This window comes from Carassius auratus, unplaced genomic scaffold, assembly GCF_003368295.1.
Source record: "Carassius auratus strain Wakin unplaced genomic scaffold, ASM336829v1 scaf_tig00023173, whole genome shotgun sequence".
Lineage (NCBI taxonomy): Eukaryota > Metazoa > Chordata > Actinopteri > Cypriniformes > Cyprinidae > Carassius > Carassius auratus.
In genome coordinates, this window is record NW_020525240.1 from 193,206 (window position 1) to 221,121 (window position 27,916).

The window sequence follows — 27,916 nt, forward strand, 5'->3', positions numbered from 1 at the left end:
GTTTGGATTCTAACTGTTCTGCCAAAGATGCCAGTTCGACACTTTTATTTTCCAATTACTTTCGTAGGGATGTGGTCATCTCTTGTTGTCTAAATATTTCTGCCATTGAATTCCTCAATTCAGATTTAATTATAGTGTTTTGTCCATTTATTGCCTGGGCATTATCTTGATATTCCACAACCTCTATTTGTTTCTGTCTGAGCACCTCTTTTAATCTTACATTTTCTGCTAAATGCTCCTCCAAATTACCTTTTAAATGTGCATTGTCAGATTCAAGCTTCACAATATTTTCATTCATAATACCAAGCTGACTAGTTAGTGACAGCACAGACTCATTTCTTCTGTACAATTCATCTGAGTGATTCTGACATTCAAGATTTTTCTCTCTTAAAGCACTTTCTTTCATTTCTGAAGTCTGGTTCAGTCTGGAATACTCCATTTTCAGAGAACTCATCTCTTGTTGAAGGATAAAAACAAGTTCTTGTTCATGACTAAGTTCGTTTTGTAGCAAACAACATGAATTTGATTCTTTCTGCATCAGTGTGTCTTTCTCTGTCAGACCTGATTTATAATTATTACCTTGTTCTCGAAGAATAGAAAGACTATCTTGTAATTGCTTGAGTTGGTGCTGATAAGCTTCCATTTGAGTACTTTGATCTGTTAAGGTCTTTTCTTTTTCAAAAACAATATGTTTGTACTGAAGGACTTGAGAAGTGGTGGATTCAAGTTCTCTCCTAAGATGATCTACTTCCTCTTTGGACTCCTTGAGGCATTTAGAGAGGGCTGCACATTCTAAAGACTTTTCTAGCAAGGTCTCAGCTCCAGACTGCAGTTTCTTTTCTATATTTTTGTGCTCCTCTACTTGCAAAATCAAATCTTCCTTTTGTTTAAGCAAGCATTCTATGATTTTACAGTTTTCCACAACTTGTGTTTCAAAAGTCAAGATTTTGTTTTGTAGAATCTCCCTCTCCTTGGTTGTTTCTGTGAGTGACTTCATCTGTTCATTTGTTTGTTTCTGGAGGTACTTATTCTGTTCATCAAGACTAGCAATTTTAGAAGCATGTGTTTCATTTTCTTTAAATGTTTTTGCAACCTTGTTATTCATTTCAGAAACAACTTGGGCTAGTGTAAGCACTTCTTTTTGTTTCTCTTCAAACATTTCTTGTAATTGTTGATGTTGCCTGCTCAGTGTCTCATGGAGTCTAACAATGCCATCTTTTTCTAAAATAATATTAGCCAATGACTGTTTGTTTTGCTCAAGTTCTTTATTCAGTTCATTTCCTTTGAGTGTTAGCTCTTCATTATCTATTTGCAAGTTTTCTATTGTTTTAACACTTTCTGAAAGCTGCTGTTCAACTTCAGATATCTTGCTTGCCAGTCTTTTCTTTTCTTCTGAAACATCAGACAGGGACTGGATGCTAGCCTCAATTTCCCTCTTCAATTGACAATTATCATTAGTGAGACTTTCATCTTTTAAAATCAAGTTGCAATTCTGATCTTGCATAGCTTGCATTTGCTCCTTAGCATTATCCAGGTGCTGCCTTTGTCTTGCAAGCTCTTCCAAAGTCTGCACGAGCGATTCCTTCAGTTTCTGATTGTTATTATTCACAGATTGAATACTCTCAATTTTATCAGACAAGTCTTTCTCAAGGTTTTCTTTGGCTTCATTTAGAATCTTAAGTTCTTTGTTAAGTCTATCTCTCTCAGCTACTGTCTCCTCTTGAACAATCTTCAGCTTATGTTCCAATACAGATATTATCTTTGACTTATCTTGGACATCTTTCTTAAGCTGTTCTTGACATTCAACCTTGTCCTCAAGTTTTCTAGTGAACATTAAAAGCTCACTTTTATATTTGCTTACTTCATCAAGCAACTTATTATGTTCATGCAGGAAAGAGTCTTTTTCATGCACTTGTTCTCTATCCAATAGCTGTTCTTTGAGATTCATATTCAGCTTCTGTATTTCCATGCGGAGATCCTGAATTGTTTTCTTGTCCTCTTCTGTTTGCTTGGTTAAGTCTTTAATGTCATTAGTCTTTAATTCAAAAATTTTTTTAGATACTTTTAGATCAGTTTCAGTTCTCTTCAACTGTTCAATCAGCTGAGGTATTAGGGCATTAAAGAACTGTTGGTCAGAAAGCTGTGGGTCTCTAAAGATTTGAACATCCTGTTCAATTTTACTCAGCACATTCTCTTTGATCTTCATTTCCTGTTTTAGTTCATGAATTTGCTCTGAATATTCTGCTGCACTGGATGTTAGTGCCAATATATCTTTGTCCTTATCAGTGATGACATCTTGAAGTCTATCGATTTCACGCTCACAGCTCTGCAAGTCATGAACCAGTTGTGCTCTTTCTTCTAGATGAGCAGCGTTCAGTCTATCGAGATCATCATTTGTTTGAACCAGATCATTCTGCAATGATTCTATAGTTGTCTCTTGCTTCTGCATCTGAAACAAGAAAATGGAATGTAAAGACATCTTAAATAAATAATACATTTTGTTGAAATGCAATTGGGATAAAAAATGTGACATGGGAGCCAGTGAACAATCAGGTCTATAAGATGTTACCTTATCTTTCAGCACACTGAGTCTAAGTGTCAGTTCTGCAACGGTTGCTTTCATGTCTGAGTTTTCCTTCTCAAAGGTGCTGCATGTCTTTATAACTTCAGCCAGCTGCATGGGAAGGTAGTATCAATTACTCATATGTGATTGAATAAATCACATATACTGTCTGCCATTTTCTTAAATGTGCGACACTGTTCTTGATTCCTGGGTCTGGACTAAACAGTTTAAAAAACTAAAGTGGACACTAAATGCAAAAAGCTCTAAAATGCTTTTGAAAAATGAAAAATAACATAACCACAATATTTATTACATTATTTACATTCGCTTGAGTGGTGAAGAGGTGTTACATTACAACACAGGCACAAATTTTAGGCACAGGCACAATTTGAAAATTGAATGTGAAATTATTGCAATATAAATGTATATTTAAAAACTTTAATGTTACGTGGGTTTAATCGTGATTCATTTCAGAAAAAATGTGAGATTAACTGGTTCATTTTTTTTATCGATTGACAGCACTTAATTATAAGTATGAACTATCACATTAAATAAAATCTATTAATTTATCCGTCTAATCATGTCTAAAAAATCTAGCAATTATGTCTAACAAATACATGTATCGCTCCACCCCTAATATATATATATATATATATATATATATATATATATATATATATATATATATATATATATATATATATATATAAAATAATGTAACAATTAATTTTATGTAATTAGGTAAGAAAAATTTTGAAACATATTTTCAGATAATATTTTCTTATATTTGCTTTTTGCTTTAGTACAGTGTAAATATAAAGGCCTAAGGAACATTTTTCACTCCACAGAACACAAATATGGACTTGATACTGTAGCTTGTCAGATTATGCTATTATGCTATTATTACTGCTTCACCTCAGGGTACTATTGCTTTCCTTCACCACTGTAGAACTGGGCCAGAAATGGATTATTAATATTACACTTGACATTAGTTTTACATCCAAAGTGGTCAGTGTGGTCAGTGCTTCTCTCTCACACACAAGACATTTAAGGGGCAACGGACTATCAATAAAATAGGTTAGGAAAGCTGCACATACGCAGTAATTCACATTAACTGCATAGCAATGGTGCAATTACTTGATCTAAAATGATGCTTTGTATTTAGTATCAGAGGCTCGGTTGTTAGTATGATGCGACAGTAGTTGTTTCATGTCATGGCTGCACTGCCACATTGGGTGTGCTTTTTTTCAGTTATGGCACTTCTCCTTATATGTTTTGTTCATTTAATTTATTTTAAAAACCAATAATTAAGCAGGAAAAGTAATAATGCACCAATTACAACAAAGAATCACAAGCTTCACACAACAGCATGAAACACAGTTAAAGGGGAAGCTTGTGGACAAGTCGTAATATGCAAAAAGCCCTGAGCAAAAAGTAAGCATACACTGTATACATGCTCATATATATAGTATATATTATTATAGAATGATAATCTTTACATTTCAGCCTTTAAACCATTTTGTTAAGAAACAGTTTGAACTATTACATTAAAAAAATATAATATTAAAATATATTACTCTCTTAATGGTTTAGATTTTTGTAATGCATTATCTTCTTGTTGAGTAGGCTTGCTGCGATAGACAGTGTTGGTGATGACACCGGTGTTAAACCGCAAAATTGGTGACGTCACTTGCCCACCGCGGCTCCGTCCCCCACCATTGTTTTTTTTTTTTTTTTATGATGAAACTCATTTAGTTAAGTTAGAGGATACTACAATTAAAACTGAATGCAACTGCTCAGTGCAGCACTCAAAAGACAGTCACGCATCACAGATCAGATTTCATTTATCACGTGAGCTGAGTGAGTCGAGCTGACTGACAGAAGAGTGAGGTAAAAAAAAAAAAAAACAGATAAGACTATAGTGGAAGAGTTTCAAAATGAAAATGTACAAGCGCCTGTTTTAAAAATAGTTTGGATTTTGAAAAGCCTGTTTACTTATGCCATTAATCTAAGTGATCCTGGAACTTTTTTAAACATTCGTTTCTCATTTATTTGGTTCCACGGTTATTGCTGATTTTTATTTTATTTGAACTTTTTCTTCTTTATTATTTTACATGATTGTTTATGCCGTCTGTGACTCCAAACATTCTTATTCGTTTTGATAATTAATGTTCTACGTTTCATAATTAAATATTCTTCATTTTTTATTGATTTTTAGTTTTGTACCTATACCTATTTAAACTGTGTAAGTTATTTGTACTTTTATATTAGGGATCTAGCATGGTGTATTTTATTTGTTTTGTTAATAAAAATTCTATGTTCTACGTTGTATTTTGTTGTTGTTTGAATTGAATTAAAGCAGTTGATGCCAAATTGCCGCTAAAAGTTAAAGTAAAATGTGCATGGTGTTTTACAAGCTGTTTAAGCAAAGGAAAGTGAGGGAAAGAGGAAAAACAAACAAAAAATTCATATGACCCCCCCATCACGGTGACATCGGTACTACCGGTGTTGTCACACATCGATTAACCGGTGGAAAAATATCATCACCGTCACAACCCTACTGCAAAGTGTATTTTTGAAGAAAAAAAAAAGGGTTATTTTTTCTAATTAGTCTGCACAAATACAGCAGTCATGCTTATTGAAAATGCTAATTCCTCTGACAGTAGGTGGCTCTTTCATAAAAGCAGATATATAATATAGTAGTTTGCCCGGTACCAGCAGTACACAAAGCAGCAATGCACCCGACTTTAAAACGTGTAACAATTATATTTATTCAATGAAATCAAAGCCTTTTTACATTTATTCTTCACATTAATCCATATCTCAATTCTTGCCTTTCTGTCCTCAAATTTTAGACCTCTGCAGAATTAAGACTATTTAAGGCCCTAAATTTGATACAAACTAAACTTAAGATTTTTAAGTACCTACGGAAACCCTTTATATATGTATGCATCCATGTGGGTGTGTGCGTGCATGTGTGTGTACACGTATTACATATATAGCAATCAAAAACAACAAAAAGAGCAATGATATATAAGTGCTATAACAAGTCTCAGTTAGGTTAACACAGTACACATAGCATGGGCTTTTAAATAATATAATAAATAAAAAGAAAACAGATAGAATAAAAAAAGAATAGAGCAAGCTAGTGTTAGAGGTCTATACACACACACACACACACACACACACTTGCATAATAAATGAAAAAAAATAGAATACAAAGATTAGAAAGAATTGATTTTTTTTTAAGAACAGAATTAGAATAGTGAGTGTTAAAGTTAGAGGGTCAAATAAAGATGGAAGAGATGGGTTTTAAGTCGATTCTTGAAGATGGCTAAGGACTCAGCTGCTCGGATTGAGTTGGGGGGGTCATTCCACCAGGAGGGAACATTTAATTTAAAAATCCGTAAAAGTGACTTTGTGTTTCTTTGGGATGGCACAATCAAGCGATGGTCACTTGCAGAATGTAAGTTTCTAAAGGGCACTTAAGTCTGAAGTAACAAATTTAGGTAAATGGGTGCAGAGCCAGTGGTAGTTTTGTAGGCAAACATCAATGCCTTGAATTTTATGCGAGCAGCTATTGGTAGCCAGTGCAAATTGATAAACAGAGGTGTGACACATATTCTTTTTGGCTCATTAAAAATTAATCTTGCTGCCGCGTTCTGGATTAATTGTAAAGGTTTGATAGAACTGGATGGAAGACCTGCCAAGAGGGCATTGCAATAGTCCAGCCTGGACAGAACAAGAGCTTGAACAAGGAGTTGTGTAGCATGTTCCGAAAGAAAGGGCTTGATCTTCTTGATGTTGAATAAAGCAAATATGCAGGATTGGACAGTTTTAGCAATGTGGTCTGAGAAAGTAAGCTGATCATCAATCATAACTCCAAGGTTTATAGCTGTTTTTCAAGTTTATTTGTATAGCGCTTTTTACAATACAAATCGTTACAAAGCAACTTTACAGAAAATTATGTTTCTACAATATTTAGTAGTAGCTTATAAGTGGTGACTGTCAGTTTGTGCACGTTAACAGGATTTTTAGAAAAATTAATACAAGACGTAGTCAGCCAGACGATGAATAATATGAACATTATTCATATTATTAATAATAATTATTTTATGATCCTTTTTTGAAGGAGTTATGGTTGATGTGCCTAACTTGATGGTGAAATTGTGATGAAACAATGGGAATCACAAGCTGTTCTGTCTTGGCAAGGTTGAGTTGAAGGTGATGGTGCATCATCCAGCAAGAAATGTCTGTTAGACAAGTTGAGATGCGAATAGCTACCATTGGATCATCAGGATGGAATATATATGTGTACGTGTTTACAATTGCAATTACTGGAAATATTTATTTTCAACTTGAAATACATGTGGCAGACAGCTGAAATAAAAGTCAATATACGCCCAATCATCTAGATGTGTCATCTTGTTAAATATGTACACAATATTACAATACAGTTCATATTTACTCACATTGTGTTCAGTCTGAAGCAGTTTTTCAGTTGTTTCTTGGTTTTGTTTTTCTTTCGTCTCTAAAGCCTCTCTCAGACCATCAATAAACTCCAGTTTCTCTGAGGTTCTGGCAAGCGTATGCTCTTTTTCCATCAGCGAGGACTCCAGACACTCCTGTGTGCTGCTCAGTCTGATTCAACAAATATGTTAAAAATTATTTGTTTCTGCTATAAACACAGCATAGTGTATAAATGAGATTACCATGGCTACAAAACAGACAAGAATCTGAGTTGGAATGTTGCTGCAATTAGGCCCCAGGACCTAATTTTAAATAATTACCCTTTGAGTTGTTTGTTCAAGCTGGCGATGAGTAGCTGATGCTTTTCTGTGTCTTTTATCTGCTGACTGCGAAGGTTGGCGACCTGTGCCTGCAGGCGCTCAGATTCATTCTAATGGATAGGAAGATGACAGATCATAACTACAATTCAAGCAAAATAGCAAAAATCCATCCACACGGCCCAAGTGCATGTCATGTGATTATAGATAAGTGTGTACTTAACCTAGGGCTGCATTATGATGACAAAAATCAGAATAGCTGATTATTGCCCTTAAATACTGTAAGAATACCATTTAATACACATCAAAAACAAGCTGGAAAGTAGTTTGCTGTAATTTTATGCATACATTAAGGCTGTTTTCACACTCAAATCCTCTTTAAAAGAACCAAACTCAGAACATTTGACATGGTCCAAGAGTTGTACCAAATGAAAAAAGGCCAAGTTCTTTTTACATCCACACTGTTCCTGTCCCTGAAAAATAGAATCAAATCCTCTCTTGGTCAACTTAAAGGGGCTGTATTTAGAGTTAGCGATACCTTTACAGTACCTGCAGCTGTTAAATTAACTTCAGCCAGCAACTTGTTCTTCAGGCTCAAACTTGTGGACGCATTTGTATTCTCTCTTCTCAATAAGACAAATACAATAAAAATGGCAGCGGTGAGAAAGAAGCAGTTCTAAAACATCTTATCAAAGCAATGTGTATATGTTTGCACAAGCTCTGGCATCATGTCAACAAATTACAGTTATGATAATTAGATTGTAAATATATATATATATATATATATATATATATATATATATATATATATATATATATATATATATATATATTAGGGCTATCAAAAATAGCGTGTTAACGACGTTAATTAGATGTTTGTTGTTAATTACGTACATTTTTTTACGCATGCGCAGTGTGACAAATTATTCAGGCCAGGAAAGTCTCGTCGATCTCTGAATTCTCAAGATAGTAAAAAACAGCGGCGAGCGCCGCGACAAAAACACCGAAGAAGCTTAAGGTTTTACCCCAGTTACTCTCAAATACTCTCATGCCAAGCTCGATAAACAGAGACGACTTTGGTAGTTGATACGCTGGAGCTTCTTCCTGTTATAGCGTCACTATAATGGTGATACACAAATTGTGATTTTCTAGTTTGGTGATTCTGCTTGTTAACATCAGGTGTCTTCAATAATGGTCAATCATAACTCAATTAACTTCTTAATTATCTCATTAACTTCAACTCTGCTTCAGTGTTACTTTTAACACTGCTTTAGTGTTTATATGAGTCCACACTCAAGAGTGTTAAATTAACACTGGGGATTTTGCTGTGTAATTTCATAGATATGTGGCTATATTTAACCACTGGTTCACCTAAAACTCTTACACTATCTGTAGTTAAATGGCATGGTTTGATATAGTGCTCAGCTAAATTTGATCTAAGTAAATGTTAAACTTTTGAAATTCAGAAAAAAAGAACCACATATTGATGAATCAATACATGAAAATTATGTATCTGTGACCTGTTATTTATCTTTTGGTATGCATTTCAGAAAAAAATGGTTAGGATTCAGGTGTAATTGCAAATAGTGATTAATCCTGATTAATCCACTGAAAATTCTGATTAATTTTATTAAAAATTTTAATCATTTGACAGCCCTAATATATAAATATATATATATATATATATATATATATATATATATATATATATATATATATATATATATGGAGCCAATATAATACGAAATATATATATAAAAGAATAAAGTTTTGGAAATGACAATGAAAGTATTCAGAAAAATAAATGTGTACTTTGCAAATTTGAAAATTAATGAAAAAGAAAATTACATATTGCGAGAAGTAAATATATTTTGCAAACAAAAATAAAGAATTGTGAAATATAAATGAAACCGCGCAAAAGCAGTGATTTTGCAATACATATTTTCCATGGTCATATCTACTAATTTATTTGCAATGATGCTTTTATTTTGCGTTTCAGTAAAGTTTGAGCTTGCGATACCGCTTTTCACTTTGCGCTTCACATTTCTGTGTGTCTCACTTTCTGGAACTGTTTTGACATGGGGGTGGAGTTACAGGACGGAAGAGTGTATAACAATGCCTGCATAACATGAGACGCATCTCACTGATCCAGGTAACGTCATGAGCAGAGGCAAGCGAGTGGAATAGTTTTCTTTTATTCACTAGCATTAAAACATACCAGTTTTCGCTTTATTAACTCTATTAACAAATTTCTGTGTGTATTAGCAGCATTTGCTCAAGTTAACATGAACATCTACTGTTTATTTCTCTCAATGTGCACACTTTTATAGCATTAAAATGTGTAGCTATTGTTTCATTTGGTTTACTAAATGTCTATTAATAACGGCGTTTGTTTTGAAGGGTACATAACATACACAGTTTCACCTAATATCATGTTAATCTTGAGTACCTATAGATTAGTAATGCATCCTTCTTATATCCAAAAAGTCTTTAGTTTTATCATATTTATAAAAGAAAAATACAGCTTTCTGATTCTCTCCGGAAAAATCTGAGCTCCTGGAGGCGTACTCTGGACGGAGCTATAATACTGATGTTTCGTGTTGTTCTATTAACATATATTCACTTATGTGCTGATTTCCAACAAAAGACCTGATCTGATGCAATTGTTATAGTTCCACGATTGAAAAAAAAAAAAAAAAACAGCCAAAACTTGTACCAACCCAGAAGTAAGATTTTAGGCACAGAAATTATTTTTTACAACTTTGGCCATGTTTAGCACGAGAATCCATCTCTTTAACACTGTGAACAACTCAGGTTTTTTAACATTGATACTAGTTCCCCTAGCCTGTCAATGGTGCCCAAGCGGCTAGAGATTTTGATAGGTGTAAACCAAGCCTGCTCTGAGAAAATGAGAAAACGAGAGCTCAGACAGACTGATCTGGAATCTTTCCCATATGTCGTCATAAGGAGAAAGGTTACATCACCTTTCTCTGCTTTGCCCGCCCAGAGAATTTGGAGAAAACATTTAATTCAGTTGCAATGTCAGGACAGGCTTTACAAACAGACTTTTACGATATGGATTTGACAGCACTGCCACAAACAGAGAGTAACAGTATTCATTAATGCCTGATCTGTGATCAGTGATTTACTGATGGGTACTGATGTGATTTACTGATAAAGACAGTAAGATGTACAATAATTCTGGGTAATTGTTTGTTAACATGTTTGTTGCAGAGCAGACCATCAGCGTGCGCATTCGGAAGTATAAATTGAAGAAGTCAGATTGCTCATGCGGAAAGTATAACAGACTTTACAATCGCAACTTCTTTGTGCTGTTACTCCTTTCGAGCTGAATCTCACAAAATTGGTCAGCTCCCGACCGCATCAGGTGTTTTATTTATGGGGATTACAATTATTTCAATGAATGTAATAGATGTAAATATCATAATATTTAGGCTATAATATTATAAATCAGGTTGGTTTGTATTGGTGACGTAATATGTAAATATGTAAATTATATGCTTATAATTTATTTAATTATATAACTAGCACTTGGACCTTAGTGCGGCCCGCTGGCAAAAAAGGTTGAGAACCACTGATCAAAATTAAAAGAAATAAACATTTGAAATATATCAATCTGTGTGTAATGAATGAATATAATATAAAAGTTTCGCTTTTTGAATGGACTTAGTGAAATAAATCAGCTTTTTGATGGTATTCTAATTATATAACCAGCACCTGCATATGTGTAAGCCTATATTAGGCTATTATTAATTATTATTATTATTATTATTATTATTATTATTATTATTATATAGGCTAACCGTTATATAGGCTATTATTATATAGACTAATAATTATTATATTATTATAATATTATATTAATTAGGACTGTATATTTATTGTTATGCTCCTTTCCCCTTTCAGTTGGTGTATTGCTTATTCAGTTAACGTTCTGTGTGATGCTAGTATATTATTTTGCTAATTCTGTAAATGTTAAACTTTTGGCTTAATTGCATTTATGCCTGTATGTGATGATAAATCAGTGGTGTTTCCATTTACAACTGAAACTAGCAAATTATTTATTAATATTTATTATTTTAGGGTTAGGGTATTAAAGAGTTATTGTTACATACATTCTCTAAAGTTCCAGTAAAAATTCCTTTCATATAGCATAGTCAAAGCTTTATTGGCATGTCGGGCATTATCAGTATAGGCTATTATTTACAAACCTCTTAAGGGTTGAACCTCCCAAAAGCATCGTAAACCAAATGATTATAGTTCTAAAATCAATTTAGGCTTAAGATGCTTTTGGGAAGTGCAGCCCTGAATGTTAAGTAGAGATCGAAATGAAGGGAAAATAAATTAAAAAAACTTAACAACGAATACAAAAACATTACCAATAATAATAACAATAAAATACATTGACTTAACAGGTTTGTGGGATGGATAAATTATTTTTTCTTGTAGGCCTATTTTATTTTATTTACTTTATGTGACATATGTTCATAATAAACTTTATTCAAATGCTGTCTACATCGCGTGCAGTACAGTCCGGTAGCCTAGGACTATGGTTAACACTTAAACCATCAGAGGTCGCTGTATACCTGTATAGTGTCAGCGGGTAAAATTTACCCATGCACGTCTACTGTTTTGATGTAGCTAAATAAAAACATTATCTAAAGTTATAAAATGGTTATTTTTATTCATCAACAATTTGTTGTCTTCTTGTTTTTAGTTCAGGTCTACTTTTAAGCAGGTTATACTAATCATGTTTCTTAATGGTGAATACAAACCAGCCTGCAATGACAACAAGAACTACAAGGAAATAAATACATATTTTGGTGGTGTAATATTATAAAAGACGTTTTAAGATAACCCATGTTATTTAAATAACTAAAATAAGTAGACTATAAAATACCCTAAGTAGACTATAAAAAGGCCTTAATAATTCACCACACTGGTTTGTTTGTTTACACATTTAATGTACGAGAAATTTTAATAATTTTAAACCAAAAAGTCTCCAGCTTAATTTTTGTTTTGTTTTAATCTTTCAGTGAAAGTAATTTATTTTCATTTCTATTTATGCCAGGATTTATGTAAATGAAAAACGAAGTTGAGATCCATATGAAACTTGAGTTGTAGACCTTTTTAATTATTTAGGTTATAGTTTATGAAGGTAATTGCATTCTTTTATATTAAAACTAGCAGTAACTCTGAACTAGTAAACAAGGAACCTTTCTGTGCGCTAGTGTCCTCCCAAAAGTTAAGAGTTTTTTTACTCTTAACCAAATTGTGCACCAACCATTGAACCAAATTAAACAATGCCATAAAAGTGTGCACATTGAGAGAAATAAACAGCAGATGTTCATGTTAAAATCTTAAACTAACACTGCTAATTAGGGCTGTCAATGAATATTCTAAATTCAAATATATATTTGAATAGTTTAAAAAAAACGAATTTTGAAGGTGAAAATTAATATTTGAATTTAAAAAAAAGTGTAAAAAAACAACAACCGCGGTAGTAGAGGAGTGGCTGTCTGCTTTGCGAGTGGGCACGCTAGCGCGTCTGAGGGTTCAGGGACAGGTCACAGGAGTTGCACTGTCTGGCACAGCGTCACTACTGAAAGTTGATGTGTCTTGCATGGAAGATGGCAGAGCCCAATTCGACCGCAGCAGAGAAAGCGATACTGACTGAATAGATTTTGCATGAATAAAGGATAAACGCACTGCTTCCACTGGTTTGATTATTTACCGTTTCATGTCAAGGAAAAGTTCCATGTTTACCACAGCACAGCTGCAGGGAGACAGAGGAGACAAATTGTTGAAAAAATATTTTCTTTTTGTTACTTCATAACGTTACGGTTGAACCACTGTTGGCAGTACTTTTCTGGACCTAGACAGTGTCATTTACTTGGAAGTCAATGGGACAGTCACAAGCATCCCGGTTTTCATTCAAAATATTTTAAATTGTGTTCTGAAGATGATCAAAGTTTTTATGGTGTTGGAATGACATGGGGGTAAGTGATTAATGATAAAATGTTCATTTTGGGGAGAAGTAACCCTTTAAGTAATTATTTTTTTAGAACTTTTTGTTATCATATTCTGTTGCATTTTGGACCTTGTCTGACCTTATATTCTCCAAAATGTGACCCCATTCACCTCCATTGTAAGGGTATTACTCTAACCCAGATTTTTTTGTAAACATTACAACTACAGTGGAATTATTATGCAAGTTGATATTCTGGCCATATTTGTTTTCCAAGTACAATTTACCAATTACAAACCGCATCAAATTTAATAACCAATTTAATCAAAGTGATGTGTAATTGTTAACAATGGCTGGAAGTGAAAAATGCCTTATACTCAGGTGTGCATAATTATTAAGCAGGTTTCCTTTTACAGGTAAAATGCGTAAAAAACACACCACAAAGTAAAAAATTATTACATGCCCATGAGAAATATTCAAAACTAATGCAATACAGAAATTGCTAAATTAAATCATGACCTCAAGTCAAAGACATGCTCACTTGAATTATTCCAGCTGCTGTTTACCTCCGACCCTGCTCCAACACTCATTCCTGTGGTTTTTAAATTGCGAAAGACGTATTTAGCTGAATCAGGTGTGTTTAATTAAGGTAGAAGCTAAAATCCTTTTGGCTGTGGCCATAGAGGAACTGAGTTTGGTGCCTCTGTCTTAGCACTATAAAAAAAAAAATACATATTCAACTTTTGAAAACTGTATCCACCGAAAGTGTCAGCTCACTGACTCAGTTCTGCACTTTCACAAAAACTCATAAAAATGGGATATATGCACTGCAACAATAATCCTTTGATAAAACTGGAGTACACGTCAATATCGTGCTATAATCAGAGATGCAAATAATTTTTCTCAGTCTGGTTCTCATCAGAGCACCTGAAGATTTGGTTTGGCGATCACCTTGAGCATAGTGTGACCTACTATAAAAAATAAATTAATAATAGCATTGTTGCACTTTATTTAGTTATTATTATTATTATTATTTTTACTAAATGATAAATAATAAATATTAATAAATAAACACCATATAATACCATTATGTTTTAAAATAGAAAATGAGTATTAAATAAAATTGTAATTATTTTATAGTACACTGGAAAACAATGTTAATATTCACAATTTCAGTTCCTTTTACTTCTTTACTGTAAATATGAATTTTCATAATCTTCAAACCTAAACTCAGCAAATCGTGCGAATCGTGACCGCGTCGCTTCCATTATGAGCGAGCATACCGCGCCTAGATTGGAAATAACGAACTTGAGCGCCCAAAAGACGCAATATTTGAATGGCCCCTAAGAACTGTGGTCTTCTACAGTCCTTCAAATATGCCGTGGAGAATCACAGAAAGAGATCAAATTCAAGAACATTGTTGCAGCATCTCTCAAGCAACGAATAAACACCGTTAACTTGATTTGCAGTGAAAACTCCTCTTCTCACATCTGCCCTAGACCCTCAGCACAAACATCTCAGGTTTCTCGATGAAAACATGAGAAGTAAAAAAAATAATTTGAACATTGAGATCAGAACATTTTCCTTGATGCGAGTGGTGCGGATGCAGCCGCCGTCACCAACGATGAAGAGGATGCAATGCCCACTCGTCGGAAAAGGTTGAGCCAGTTCTTAAGCAATGATTACAGAGAGTCCAGCCGAGACGAGTGGGAACAGTTCTTGCTGGTGCCAGGTATTCCACCAGATGAGGATCCCATTCAGTGGTGAAATAAAAACACGAAGCGCTTCACAAAACTTATTCGCTTAGCACACCATTATTTGTAAGTCCTGCCAATGTCTGTGCCGTCAGAGCGTGTTTTCTCCACGGCCGGCCTTATTGTTAACAGACTAAAGAGCCGACTTTCCCCTGACCATGTTTACATGCCCGTAATTCTTAACAAGAACATGTAAAACAATAGAAAAAAAGATTGCTGACAGTTTAAAAGTTTAAAAGTGTAGGCTACGTTCTACAATAGCCTATTGCTGCAGGCTGCTTTACATTTTATATTTGTTCACCTTTTTTTTTGCTTTTAATCTGTACTTTTGTTTGTTTGCACGCATTGTTAAAGGTTTTCAGCTACAAAACACGATGTGTTCAAGCTTATTGTGTGTAAGCTTGTTCAAAATTACGGAAACAACAAATATTGCTGAAAAATAACGTCTGTCTCATTGAACTTAATTCAAATAAACAAATATTCAAATATACGTTTTTTTGTGAGCTCAAATATTCGAATGTGAACCCACTTCTGTGCGGTCGAGACAGAAGCCCACCCGGGCGGCACAGAAGACCACCACTTCCGTGCAGTCGAGACAGAAGCCCACCAGGCTCTGGAAGTTCTCCAGAGACGAGGAGAGGCTCTGGTAGTTCAGCCGAGATGTGGAGAGGCTCTAGTAGTTCAGCAGAGACGTGGAGAGACCTTGGTAGTTCAGCCGAGACGTGGAGAAGCTCTGGTAGTTCAGCAGAGGTGCGGATTCCATGGTGTTTGGACTGGATTCAGGAAGACCAATGATGACTTGACTCTGCTAATGAAGATCATTGGTGACTTGACTCTGCTTATGAAGATCATTGGTGACCTGACTCTGCTCATGAAGATCAATGGTGACTTGCCTTTGCCCATGAAGATCAATGGTGATTTGCCTTTGCCCATGAAGATCATTGGTGACTTGCCCTTGCCCATGAAGATCAATGGTGACTTGCCTTTGTCCATGAAGATCACCGGTGACTTGACCTGACTCCGGAGTGTCAACAGTGACTTGACCTGACTCGACTCTGGAGGGTCAACAGGAGCCTGACTCGACTTTGGAGGGTCAACTGTGGCTGTCATCTTGTGCAGAGGCACTGGACAAGCGGCCATCTTGTGTCATGACTCTGGACCGGTGGCCATCTTGGGCAGTGGCGCTGGGACGGCGGCCATCTTGCGCTGTGACGCTGGGCTGGCGGCCACCTTGTGCTGTGGCGCTGTGCTGGCGGCCATCTTGTGCTGTGGCGCTGGGCTGGCGGCCATCTTGTGCAGTGGCGCTGGGCTGGCGGTCCTCCTGTTTGTAGACCCCAGTCTAGAATCGGCCATCCCACCAGGAGAATGTGGCTGGGGTATTCCACGGAGACCGATGTTGTAGGTAGAACACAAGCTACCAGAAATTATAAGCCTCCAACTGGTCCATTTCCCTTCGAGGCACCGGGTCATCCAGACCGGTGTTGAAAATGTATTTAAGGGCCACATCATTATATCCCATACCATCCGCCAGGGTCCAGAACACATGTGACGTAGAACCCACCTCCCCAACAACAAACAAACAGGGAGAGAACAGGAACGGGAATAGGAACTGGAACAGGAAATTCGGAAGAAGAGGAGGAAACTGGGTGACTGAATGAAAGGACTCCATGAAGACAAACAGAAAAAGACCGGTTCACTTGATAGGCAAGGGTAATGACTATCAAGTGAAGACACCTTAGTGCAATTAACAAGAGTGCAATTACTGTGATGAAGGGACAAGGCTTTGTGGGAATTGTAGTGCCTACGGTGAGGTGCCTATGGGGAAGTGAGACTACAAGTGGAGCGTGACAGAGATGCAGAGGATATTAGTGAAGAGGATCGCACAGAACCTGTGCAAGCAAGCATACGGCTCTTAACAGCATGGGGTTTTTTTTTGTTGTTGTTGTTGCTAGCTTTTAAAATACGGTTTTATCCTGATTAAAGCTTTAATACACCATGGCAGCTGCATGTGAGTCCATATTTAATTCTTCCCATAGCTATGTAAAAATATCTGTCTGTCTATACATATAATTAGTTCCTGTAGCTCTATTGGTAGACCACTGTATTATCAAAGCGCAAGTTGGGGGTTTGATTCCCCGGGAACACATGATAGGTAAAAATTGATATCCTGAGTTCACTGTAAGTCATACATTTACATTTAAAGTGTATAATTGGAACACAGTTTATAGGAGCCTACAATCAGATGAGAGAGAGCGAGAGAGAGAGAGAGAGAGAGAGAAATGCAGAAAAATGAAATCGCGGTCAACCACCCCTTAAAAAATTTTATATTGAATCATTTGTTGGATTATAGATGGTTTTTGATGGGAAAAAAGGATGAGATTAATTGCTTCGGTGCAGATTATAGGAAGGTAAATAAAGTGACTAGGCCTGATGCATTTCCACTTTATTTAATGATTCCTGGGGCAATCCAATCCAATAATTTAGTGACAGACAGCTACAGTAATTGAGAGAGCAGGCTTAGCAAAGGGTCAGTTGGCAAGCAGTGTAACTCCAGAAGCTGATATTGATAACGCTGTTATACGTACAGTCCAAACAGTTTCTGTGTACCTGTAGTAATTCAATGCGAGCCTGAAGTTGCAGACGGTCCTCTAGATCTTGGCACTGATTCTCAAGGACCAAAATCTGTTCCTGCAGTTGGTTTCTCTCGAGTTCAAGCTCCACAACAACAGACCTCAAGCCATCTAAACAAGTGAAAAGAAATGGCATACATCTTATTTTATTAAATTTATCAATTTTCCTTGAACTCTCAACTCTTTCTCCAATCAATTATTTAGTGTCATTTTGTGTTAATATTAAATGTGTAATAAACAGCATATTACTATATAAAATTTGAGTTTTAACATTTTATTAGCCAACCAAATGCAAAGCTTCCACAAAAAAAAAGAAAAAATAAATAATAATAATAATAATAACAAAATTGTTCCCAGTAAGCGAATAGCCCTGCAGTAACTGCAGTTACCCGAAGGAGCTGTTTAACCGGTTGTTATGAAGGAATAACATACCTCTGAATGTGCTGACCAATCAGAACTGAGTAATCCACAGAGCCAAGTAATCAGACTTGGCAACGTTTTTGCTCACCAGCCACTGTGGCAAGTGGTTTTCCAAAATTATTTTCACCGGCCAAAATTTTGCTGTTGTGAAATTACATAGTACTTCATACTAAAATGTATTTTATTCGATTTCCAGTAAATTTTTTGCCTTCTGAAAAGCCATTTTTCCTGTATTAAACTGTATTAAATGCATGCATATTTCATATTATTTTATTAATAATTTCACTTTAATATTACAAGACAATATTGTTGTTACCAACAAAAAATATTTTCACTGCAGAAGAAATAGAAGCAGCTGAATGGGCATTAGATGCATTTACACAGAGAGTTTAATAAAGCTAAAATGTAGCATGCATACTTTTACACTGCAAAATTACAAGAGCAAAAAAAAATTACAAAATTATATTTGCATTTTTAGATATGCAAATATAAAATGTTGGAAAAATGCAAAGATAAGCTACTTTAAAATACGATAGTAAACCACCAGTAGGTGGCATCAAGTCACTGAGTCACAGGCTTTAATTCAAACAATTTGTTGATTCAAAAATGAAACAAATGCCTGTCCTTATGAATAGATCACTGAATCATTGACTCATTCAGTAAAAAAACACCAGTGTTGCTCAAAAATGCACTGCTGTTCTGGGCGTGATCTTTGTTTGGAAATATTTGTGTTAACCAAATCGAGCAAAAACAGTCAACATTAACAATGTTTTACTAAAATGTATATTAACTTCTCATTTGAACTTTTGTATCACAGTTTTCAGTGAACACTCTCTCGGAACACTATGTTGCTTAACTATGCTATGCTATGAATATAAACACTTAATTTACATGAGCCTCAACTGGCGCAATGTTTTTACTGTTATCAAATGCCATTTAAACTGAATTTAATAAAATCAGAATCAAGTTGATCAGTTGGGCAAGTAAAATTCTCTTTCACTTGCACCTTCAAAAATCCACTTGTCCCATCAAGCTCTGTTACTGCAGGCTTAAAAAAAATTCAAGCTGCCAAAGTGGCTAGTGGGATTGACTATATTACCCACAATTGCTGAAATCCATCTGCATTTGGTGGGTTGGCAAGTGTAAATGTCAAACATTGTGTGTAATAAAATAATGTTACTTGCACTTTTCATCCTATGCACTTTATTTTACTATCCACTTTAAACTTGGATTTACCCTAGTATTTTATTACTATTTAATTGTTGTTGTTATTAGCTGTACTGTTATTACAATTACTTTATTATAACAATTAAATCTTCTTTGTGTTGAGTATCGAGTCCCACGTAGGAGATGGAAGGATATAAAACTGGAGCGACGACCGTGAAGGACGAGAGAGGACCAGGCCTGGGACATTATTTTATGTGTTTGCTTTTTATTTATGCGCACCAGTCGTCTGTGAGGGAGTAGAGCGCAGTCTCGGGACTACCCCCCGGCCTGCGAGGGGCGATGGGGGTATGTGGCGAGTGGGGTGGGGCCGAGAGGCGTGGGAACAAGGAGTGAGGCCAGGTGTAGTGATTGAAGATGAGCTGCACCTGCGCCCCACTGCCAGTATCGAGTCCCACGTAGGAGATGGAAGGATATAAAACTGGAGCGACGACCGTGAAGGACGAGAGAGGACCAGGCCTGGGACATTATTTTATGTGTTTGCTTTTTATTTATGCGCACCAGTCGTCCGTGAGGGGCTGGTGCGCCGTTTTGTATTTATTTTAGAATTATTAAAGTGTTTTGATTGTGCGCCGGTTCCCGCCTCCTTCTTCCCGATGATTACGAAGGTTATATCATTACAACATGGAAATAGTCTAATGGGCTTCACACCTGTATCTGCAGCACTGTGCTGTGGCCACCATCCACCCATGTTCTCTCCATTTACAAGAACATCGCAATCAGTGGGGCTTATTGGGTCTTGCCTACTATGAAATTCCAAGTCCTCCTTTAGAAAGAAATAGAAAGAACATGCATTATTATTACTATTATCATTATTACTACAATTTCAATACAGTACACTTCTCAAAAAAGAAAAGAAAAATACTTCAAATGATTAGTAAGAACACCCCACAAATCAGGACAAATAAATAAATAAATAATAAATTACTCACCGTCATGTCCTTCCAAACCTGCATTGCCATTTTTCAACATCTTCAAACTTCAAATTTAAGATCAGTGACAAAACATGTGAAAAGTAATAGACTACACTAATTGACTACACTGACTGCCTTTAATGCATCTTCTTTACACACCATATTTGAATTTAATGCTTGTGTTAATGTAATTGGAGACTGGCAAATGAGGGCTAAGGGTCTGCTTTGTGTTTTAAGGATAAAATGATATGAGGGCAAGTAAATGATTTTGACTCATTTCTGACTAAATAATTCTTTTAATTCAACTTTGCAACAGAGCAAAAAATAAATAAATAGGACTTATTCATTTTATGTTAATCTGAACTTGCATGTTATGGCTGGTTTCCACTGAGCGGTATGGTACAGTAAAGTTCAGTACAATACGATTCAGTATGGGTATCCTTAATCAGGCTTGCGTTTACACTGCCAATAAAACCCTTACTTGGTAGGCATGGTGTCAGAAACTAGTGATCGATGATGAACAACGACAATAAGCACAACTTTGCCTCTTTTTGTTAAAGGGTTAGTTCACCCAATAATCAAAATTATGTCAATAATAACTTACCCTCATGCTATTCGAAACCCGTGAGACCTCCGTTCATCTTCGGAACACAGTTTAATGATATTAGTTTAGTGATATCCGGTTTGCGAGCGAATAACTCGATGTAACCAGATCTTCTTGAACAAGTTCACCAAATTGAACTGAATTGTTTGAAACGGTTCGCATCTCCAATAAGCAATAATCCACAAATGACTTAAGCTGTTAACTTTTGTAATGTGGCTGACACTCCCTCTGAGTTAAAATAATTAATTAATTAATTAATGTACTCTAACAGAACACAGACTGAACTGCTGTGAAGAGAGAACTGAAAATTAACACAGAGCTGAGCCAGATAACGAACAAAAGATTGACTCGTTCTCAAGTCAAGAACCAGTTGCATTGGTTTTCGATCACCAGTAGTTCTTTCGGACAGTTCAATTCAATAAACCAGTTGAGGAAAATGGTTCACCAGTTCTTTTGCACTCAACGTAATGACTTCATTTGCGATGATTGCCCTTGATTCAAGCCTTCGGTTTACCTGGGCTCATAACATTAGCACAGAACCAGTTCAGAATCAGTCATCAAAAGAACCAGTTCGGTTCAGACGCTCTGTGTGTCAGTCTGCTTCATGCTGAATCACACATGCACAGTATCATCAGCTTCTCCAATCTCTATTCGGACGCGTCTGACAGAAACGGTTCTTGACTCGAGAACAAGTCAATCTTTTTTTCATTATCTGGATCTGGTTCATTCATCTTCAGTTCTGTCTTCACAGCAGTTCAGTCAGTGTACTGTTTGAGTACATTAATTACTCTGGGATATTAGTTTGTTTTAACTCAGAGGGAGTGTCAGGCACATTAAAAAAAGTGAACAGCTTTAGTCTTTTGTGGATTAATGCTTATAGGAGACGCGGCCCGTTTTAAACGATTCAGTTCGATTTGGTGAACTGGTTCAAGAGGATCCGGTTACATCGAATGATTCGTTCCCGAACCGGATATCACTAAACTGCTGTGTTTTGAAATCTCACAACAGACCCAGAAGAGAAGACAATGCTGAATAAAGTTGTAGTTTTTGCTATTTTTGGACCAAAATGTATTTTCGATTCTTCAAAAAATTCTAACTGACCTTCTGATGTCACATGGACTACTTTGAAGATGTTTTTATTACCTTTCTGGACATGGACAGTATACCGTGCACACAGTTTCAATGGAGGGACTGAGAGCTCTCGGACTAAATCTAAAATATCTTAAACTGTGTTCTGAAGAAGGTCTCACGGGTTTGGAACGACATGAAGGTAAGTTATTAATGACATAATTTGGTTATTGGGTGAACTTACCCTTTAAATGTAAGTTTAATGAACAATAATAGCCATTATAAAAGTAAAAGTACAAAGTATAAGAGGCTTATATAAGAGGAAATAAAGACAAAAGCAAACAGTTCAGTCAAACGTATACCACAAAGTCAGCGCTGTAACATTACCATGGTAAAGTTAAGATTAAATATATAAAGTTAAACATAACTTTGAACAGATTCATGAGACCATGAATGCCTGTTAAATATAGCCAACCCAAAAAGAATTGAATCTCATGTTTAATCACTACAGAGACATCTGAGCCAAATGTCAGAAGGACTAGCCAAGCTTAGGTTGCTCTTGGCGGATACATGAGCACTGAGCGCCCGGTGATCACCTGGAGCTCCAAAATCAGCATAACACATTTTCAAATAGGTGCTATCTTTATAAATAAACCACAGATTTTAGTTTTAAACAATTACATTCTCACCTGAAAAACTCTTCAAATTACATTTCATGACACAATTATAGATATTTAATTAGAAAATTCTGTGGGTGTTTGGGCAATGATGTTTCACAAGTCCACAAGAACAGACAAGAATATTGAGAAATGGCTTTTGTCTGTATGAAAATATAAAATGCATGGTTATATTCTTTGTGTTTGTGCACTCTGATATGAATAAGCCTAACATTCATGGAAAGCAAAGCAGAACAAGTGAAGGACGCTTTATCCCCTTGTATCAAACAAAAGTGACAATTCTAGTCAACCAATCAATGCTCTGCAGTGAGTTTAGCTCCACCATTTTGGTAGCCTTTGCTGTGCTAGGAGCCCAACAGAAGGGTACCAAGAAAGTTGTTTGGTAGGGTTCGCTTTTTTGGTACCATTTAAAACTTCTGATATTGGAAACGGAAATAATTGCTTACCGTACTGTACCAAACCATACCACTCAGTGGAAATGAGGCATTAGACACCACCGTTATTTAGACACTAGATGAGGGCATATCTTTTGGAAGAGTGGTGTTCCACTGCTCCAGGAAGAAGTAATCCAATTTTTAGAATCAACACCAAGGTGCACTGAAGCTGATCAGGCAGCACACTGTGACCTAACACCTTACTTAGAAATTGTTCTTTTAATTTGTCACTCATTTGTATGCAATTTACTTTAGACTTTAGTTCATACCTGCAGGCTGTGTGGGGTGAAATATTTGGGCTTCCTGCTTTTCTGTGTGCAGAGTCCACGGGCCTGGGCCAACTCCTCCTCCACTTCCTCTTGCCGATTGGCTAATTCTGGATCGGAGCAGCCAGGAAACAACCAGTCATCCTCAATCAGTTTTGTGCCACAAGACAAAGGCAATGGATCAAATATGTTTAGGGCAATGGAGGGCGAATACAAAATCAGGATTGAGGAGAGACAGCTAGGTAATTCTAGTGCAGATTAGAGAGTGAAAAAGGTCCGGAAAGCATCAGGTAGCAGCACATATTGCAAATTCAGCTTCTGTGGACTGTGGACCAGAAGATTAAAATATGCAAGACCTATATAAGCCACAATGATATTTACAGTGCAAACTACAGCAAGAAACAGCTTTTTGAGAATTATTTCCAGAAATTATAACAATTCACCTTGGTTATAGCAATAAATGGGTAATGCCACCTGAAGAGTCTTTCAATCAACTATAGCATGGAAGTGAAAGTGGGACACCCTGAACAAAGTAGTATATGACTACAATTATGATTCCGTAAGAAATCAGTCTAGACAACTGCATTACAATTGTGTGAGTACATGTAACAACATCAATAAGGTTAGTAAGGCAAGTGATAATTTTGATCATTATCCTTAATTTAGCGTGAGACTTCATTATGAGCTCTTAATTATAGTCACTGCAACAATGCATTTCATTTTTAACATCATTACTAGCACAATCGACCCCCATTCTGTTTTTCTTAAGCCCAAAGTATACTTCACTTGTTATGAGTATGCAAGGGACTTTGTACATTGTGAACGCAGTTCGCACATGCGCACTGAAGTTTTTTTGCAATAATCAGTTTTTACACAAGGTGGCAACACTATCCTGGGCCATTGTTACACAGTACCAAAAAAGAAAAGAAGAAAAACATAGAAACATAAGACACCAAACCAGCAGAGACTGCAAAATACAACAGACACTCACACCGACAAGCTTTATGAGCAAGACAGCTCTGCTTTGGTTTGGAAAAGAGTTAAAAAATATTTGTTAGCAGTCATAACTTGATGGGAAAAAAAAAAAAAAGAGCAGACACTGGATATGGATAAAGCTTTCTAGATTGCCTGCGTTCGCACACATCAAATGGAGTATAGTTTGAAGTTCAAAGTATACAAAAACTAAGAATACTTGGGTCAGAAATTGAAAATACCCACTGACAGTGTTAAAGGGATATCTTACCCAAAAAAAATTATATTCTGTCATTAATTACTCACCCTCATGTCGTTCCCAACCTCAAAGACCTCTGTTCATCTTCAGAACACAAATTAAGATATATTTTTTTAAAATCTGACCCAGGATGGACAGAAACGGAACTATCACATTCAAGGCTCAGAAACGTAGTAAGGGCATTGTTTAAATAGTCCATCTGACATCAGTGGTTCAACCTTAATTTTATGAAGCTACGAGAATACTTTCTGTGTGCAAAGAAAACAAAAACAACAACAAAAAATTACTTTATTCAACAATTTCTTCTCTTCTGTGTCGGACTTCGATGCACATTCACTAAAGTACAACAATTAGGGCTGGGACAACAAAAAATACGTTGACGCAAAATATGCGCATCGATTCGTCGACCAGTTTTTATTTCTCTAAAAAACATTTGCAAAACGTTTACCTTATGTGCACTGAATATACGCGATGGCCGGATCAACATTCTGTCCAACGTTATATGACCAATCCAGGGGTTTTTCTGCATTGATCTTTTTTTTGGCGCCTGTCAAAGCCTTATTTGATCTTTGAGTGATGTAGAATAGAATGACTCCTGCGCCTGACAGGGCACATACGAGAGAGAGCCCCGGCTGCGCGCACGCACTAACAGTCTTCAAACAAGACGAGCGCTTCTTGCTCTCTCTCTCCCTTGTGCATATTAATCAAAATCATTAAACACGATAGAAAAAGGGGAAACACCAAAGTTTCACGCGCGCTCGCGCAATCACAGTCTTCAAACTACACAAGCGCTGTCTTGCGCTCTCTCTCTGTCTGTCTCTCTCTCTCTCTCTCCCTCTCTCGTGCATATTAACCAAAATCATTAGACACGATAGAGAAAGGGCGGAACGCCAAAGTTTCACATGGAGCATTCAGGGATTTTTTTTTTCTTTTCTCCATGACAGGCTGCTGGCTCCCACTGTAAATTTATTTTTTATTTTTTTGGAAAAGCACTCTCTGTATTAGCTTAAAGCCCTCAAGTTTACATTGGTTACTGTATTCTTTCAACTGCTCTAAACAAGTATTTTGAGTGACCTTTTTTATTGAATGCTAGACATCAAGTTGTTGTTATTTTCATCTGAAAGAATAACTTTTTTTCAGTAAGCTAGGCCCTATGTTTTCAGTAAGCTTGTTTCAATAAGCTATGTGTTTTCAAGGCTTCAAGGTTTTATTGAATGCTATGTGTTTTCAAGGCTTCAAGGTTTTATTGAATGCTATCTCTATACAAGTGCAAAGTAATGCATTCTTAGTCAGTCTTTTATTTTAAGAGCAATAAACATATATTGCAATGTTAAGGAATTCATGTTTTTTTTCATTCAGATATGTAAATCAACATGTATAAGTTGTTAGTAGTCAATTAATGGGGAGATAATCGAAATCGAATCGGTCTGAAAAAATTAATCGTTAGATTAATCGATGCATCAAAAAAAATAATCGTTTATCCCAGCCCTAACCACAATGCATGCGTGTGGTGTTGCTAATGCAGAAGCCTGCATTCAGACGGAGATCCCGGTTGTTTGCAAGAAGAATGTACATGCATGGGTTGTGGTACTGGCTTTCTTAATTTGTTCTTAATTTGTGTTCCAAAGATTAACAAAGGTCTTATGGGTCTGGAACGACATAAGAGAGTAATTAATGACAGAATTTTTATTTTGGTGTAAACTATCCATTTAAGGCAAATTGATACAGGAAAGGATGAATCCATGCTTTACTTCTTTTTTTTTTGTTTTGCACCAAATGGAAAATTTCCTCACAGGCAGACTTATCAGTTTCTTGGAGGTTAGCTGACATTGTCACCTAGGTACCTAAAGGTTTGTTCACACTTCAAGGCAGTTGGCACCAGTGTTGTGGGTAACGCGTTACAAAGTAACGTGTTAGAGTACTCTAATTACTTTTTTCCTGAAATTTGGAACTTAACGCGTTAGTTTCGTGTGTAAGTTATTTTAAGGAAAGGAAAATCCCGACTGCAGCCTGCTTTTTGTCAGACAGTAGTCCTAGGTCTACTGTGCCACCTGCGGATGTACAGTATCAGTGGAGCCGAAGCTCTGTGATCGTAAAGTCAATGGCTGTGATGCGTCTGTGCCCTGCGCCTGACCCTATGTGTGTGTGGGGCTTTTTTTTTTTTCAAACTCCCGGCAAGATAGCAGAGAGGACAGCGTTTGGTTTATGGAAGTACGCACATTATTTTCAATTTGTCAACGAAAAAGAAAAGAACATAACGGTAAAATGCACACTTTGCTTTGGTGAAAAGCTTCTGTCGACCGCCAAAAATTCTACCTCAAATTTAACGCTACGTTTTAATCACTACTTTGAAGAGTAAATGTAAGAGGACTGTGTTAAAGCGAATTTAGGCTTGTGACTGTGAGTGACACTTTAATAATAATTAGTTCGGCTATTAAGCGATTTGTCATTTGCCTGTGTGGCAGTGAAGGATTTTATTCGGTTTGTTATCATTTTTGTTTGACAGGCAGCTGTTAATTTCTGTTAGATCATTGGCTGGCTGGTTGGCTGGTCATCATTTCTGAATGGATTTAAATCTGCAAGCCTGTTTAAGGTTGTGTTTACAAGTAAGCATACTTGTACTTTGATAACTGCATTATTTAAAGTTAAAGAAAAATCAGGAGTTATCTTGTGGTGCTCATAATATACAGTAGCCTAGGCTACCCGGGCTGGGTAACGTTAGGTGCGAATTTTGATTAATAATATGTTCTGTGATAATAAATAAATAAAACGCCATGTGGAATAGCCGATTGGTGACGGTCTTTCCTGTTATAGTTATCCTGCAGTGTTAATTTAGTCGGATGACTGACGTTATTCATTGTCGGGAGTCACCACTTTTAGGTGCATTTAAAGGGGCCGGGGGCTGTGTCTGTCGTGTGAGCCGCTGCAAATGGCTTTTAATTTTTGGTAACGCATGAGTACTCTAACGCGTTACTTTTATGAATAGGTAACGCTGTATCATAACTGATTACTTTTAATTGATGGTAACGTTGTAACCTAACTAACTACTTTCCAAAGTAACTATACCCAACACTGGTTGGCACATGGTTTATGTAACAAAATATGTTACAAGGATGACATACAGCTTAACTTCTCATTTCAGCCAGACAATCCAACAGCAGCAGCACAGACCTTTCCAGCTGGTCAGACATCTCAGCAAGGCTAAGAAAATACTAACTCCAGCTCAATCCTCCACCCTTTGCAAACATGAGACTACTTCAGACTGGACTACAGACATCCTGTTCTGTGAAATTCCAGCATGTGCATTCGAAAACAAATCAGGGGACTGGAATAAGCACCACAAAACGTTAATTCT

The 27,916-nt window shown here is 36.2% G+C and overlaps 1 protein-coding gene across 4 annotated transcripts in view; it reads right to left on the bottom strand.

Moving 5' to 3' along the window:
- Nucleotides 1-23: 23 nt before the first annotated feature.
- The window catches only part of LOC113077684 (myosin-11-like), a 54,000-nt gene continuing 26,107 nt past the window's right edge, over nt 24-27,916 (bottom strand). For all 4 annotated transcript variants that reach the window (XM_026250007.1, XM_026250009.1, XM_026250008.1 and 1 more), the window contains 7 exons: nt 23,334-23,440; nt 20,019-20,133; nt 17,701-17,834; nt 7,354-7,463; nt 7,036-7,204; nt 2,570-2,674; nt 24-2,449 (listed from right to left, as the gene is read on the bottom strand). In XM_026250007.1, the coding sequence (XP_026105792.1) occupies nt 56-2,449; nt 2,570-2,674; nt 7,036-7,204; nt 7,354-7,463; nt 17,701-17,834; nt 20,019-20,133; nt 23,334-23,440 (3,134 nt within the window). In that variant the 3' untranslated portion in view covers nt 24-55. The remainder of the gene's footprint in view (nt 2,450-2,569; nt 2,675-7,035; nt 7,205-7,353; nt 7,464-17,700; nt 17,835-20,018; nt 20,134-23,333; nt 23,441-27,916) is intronic.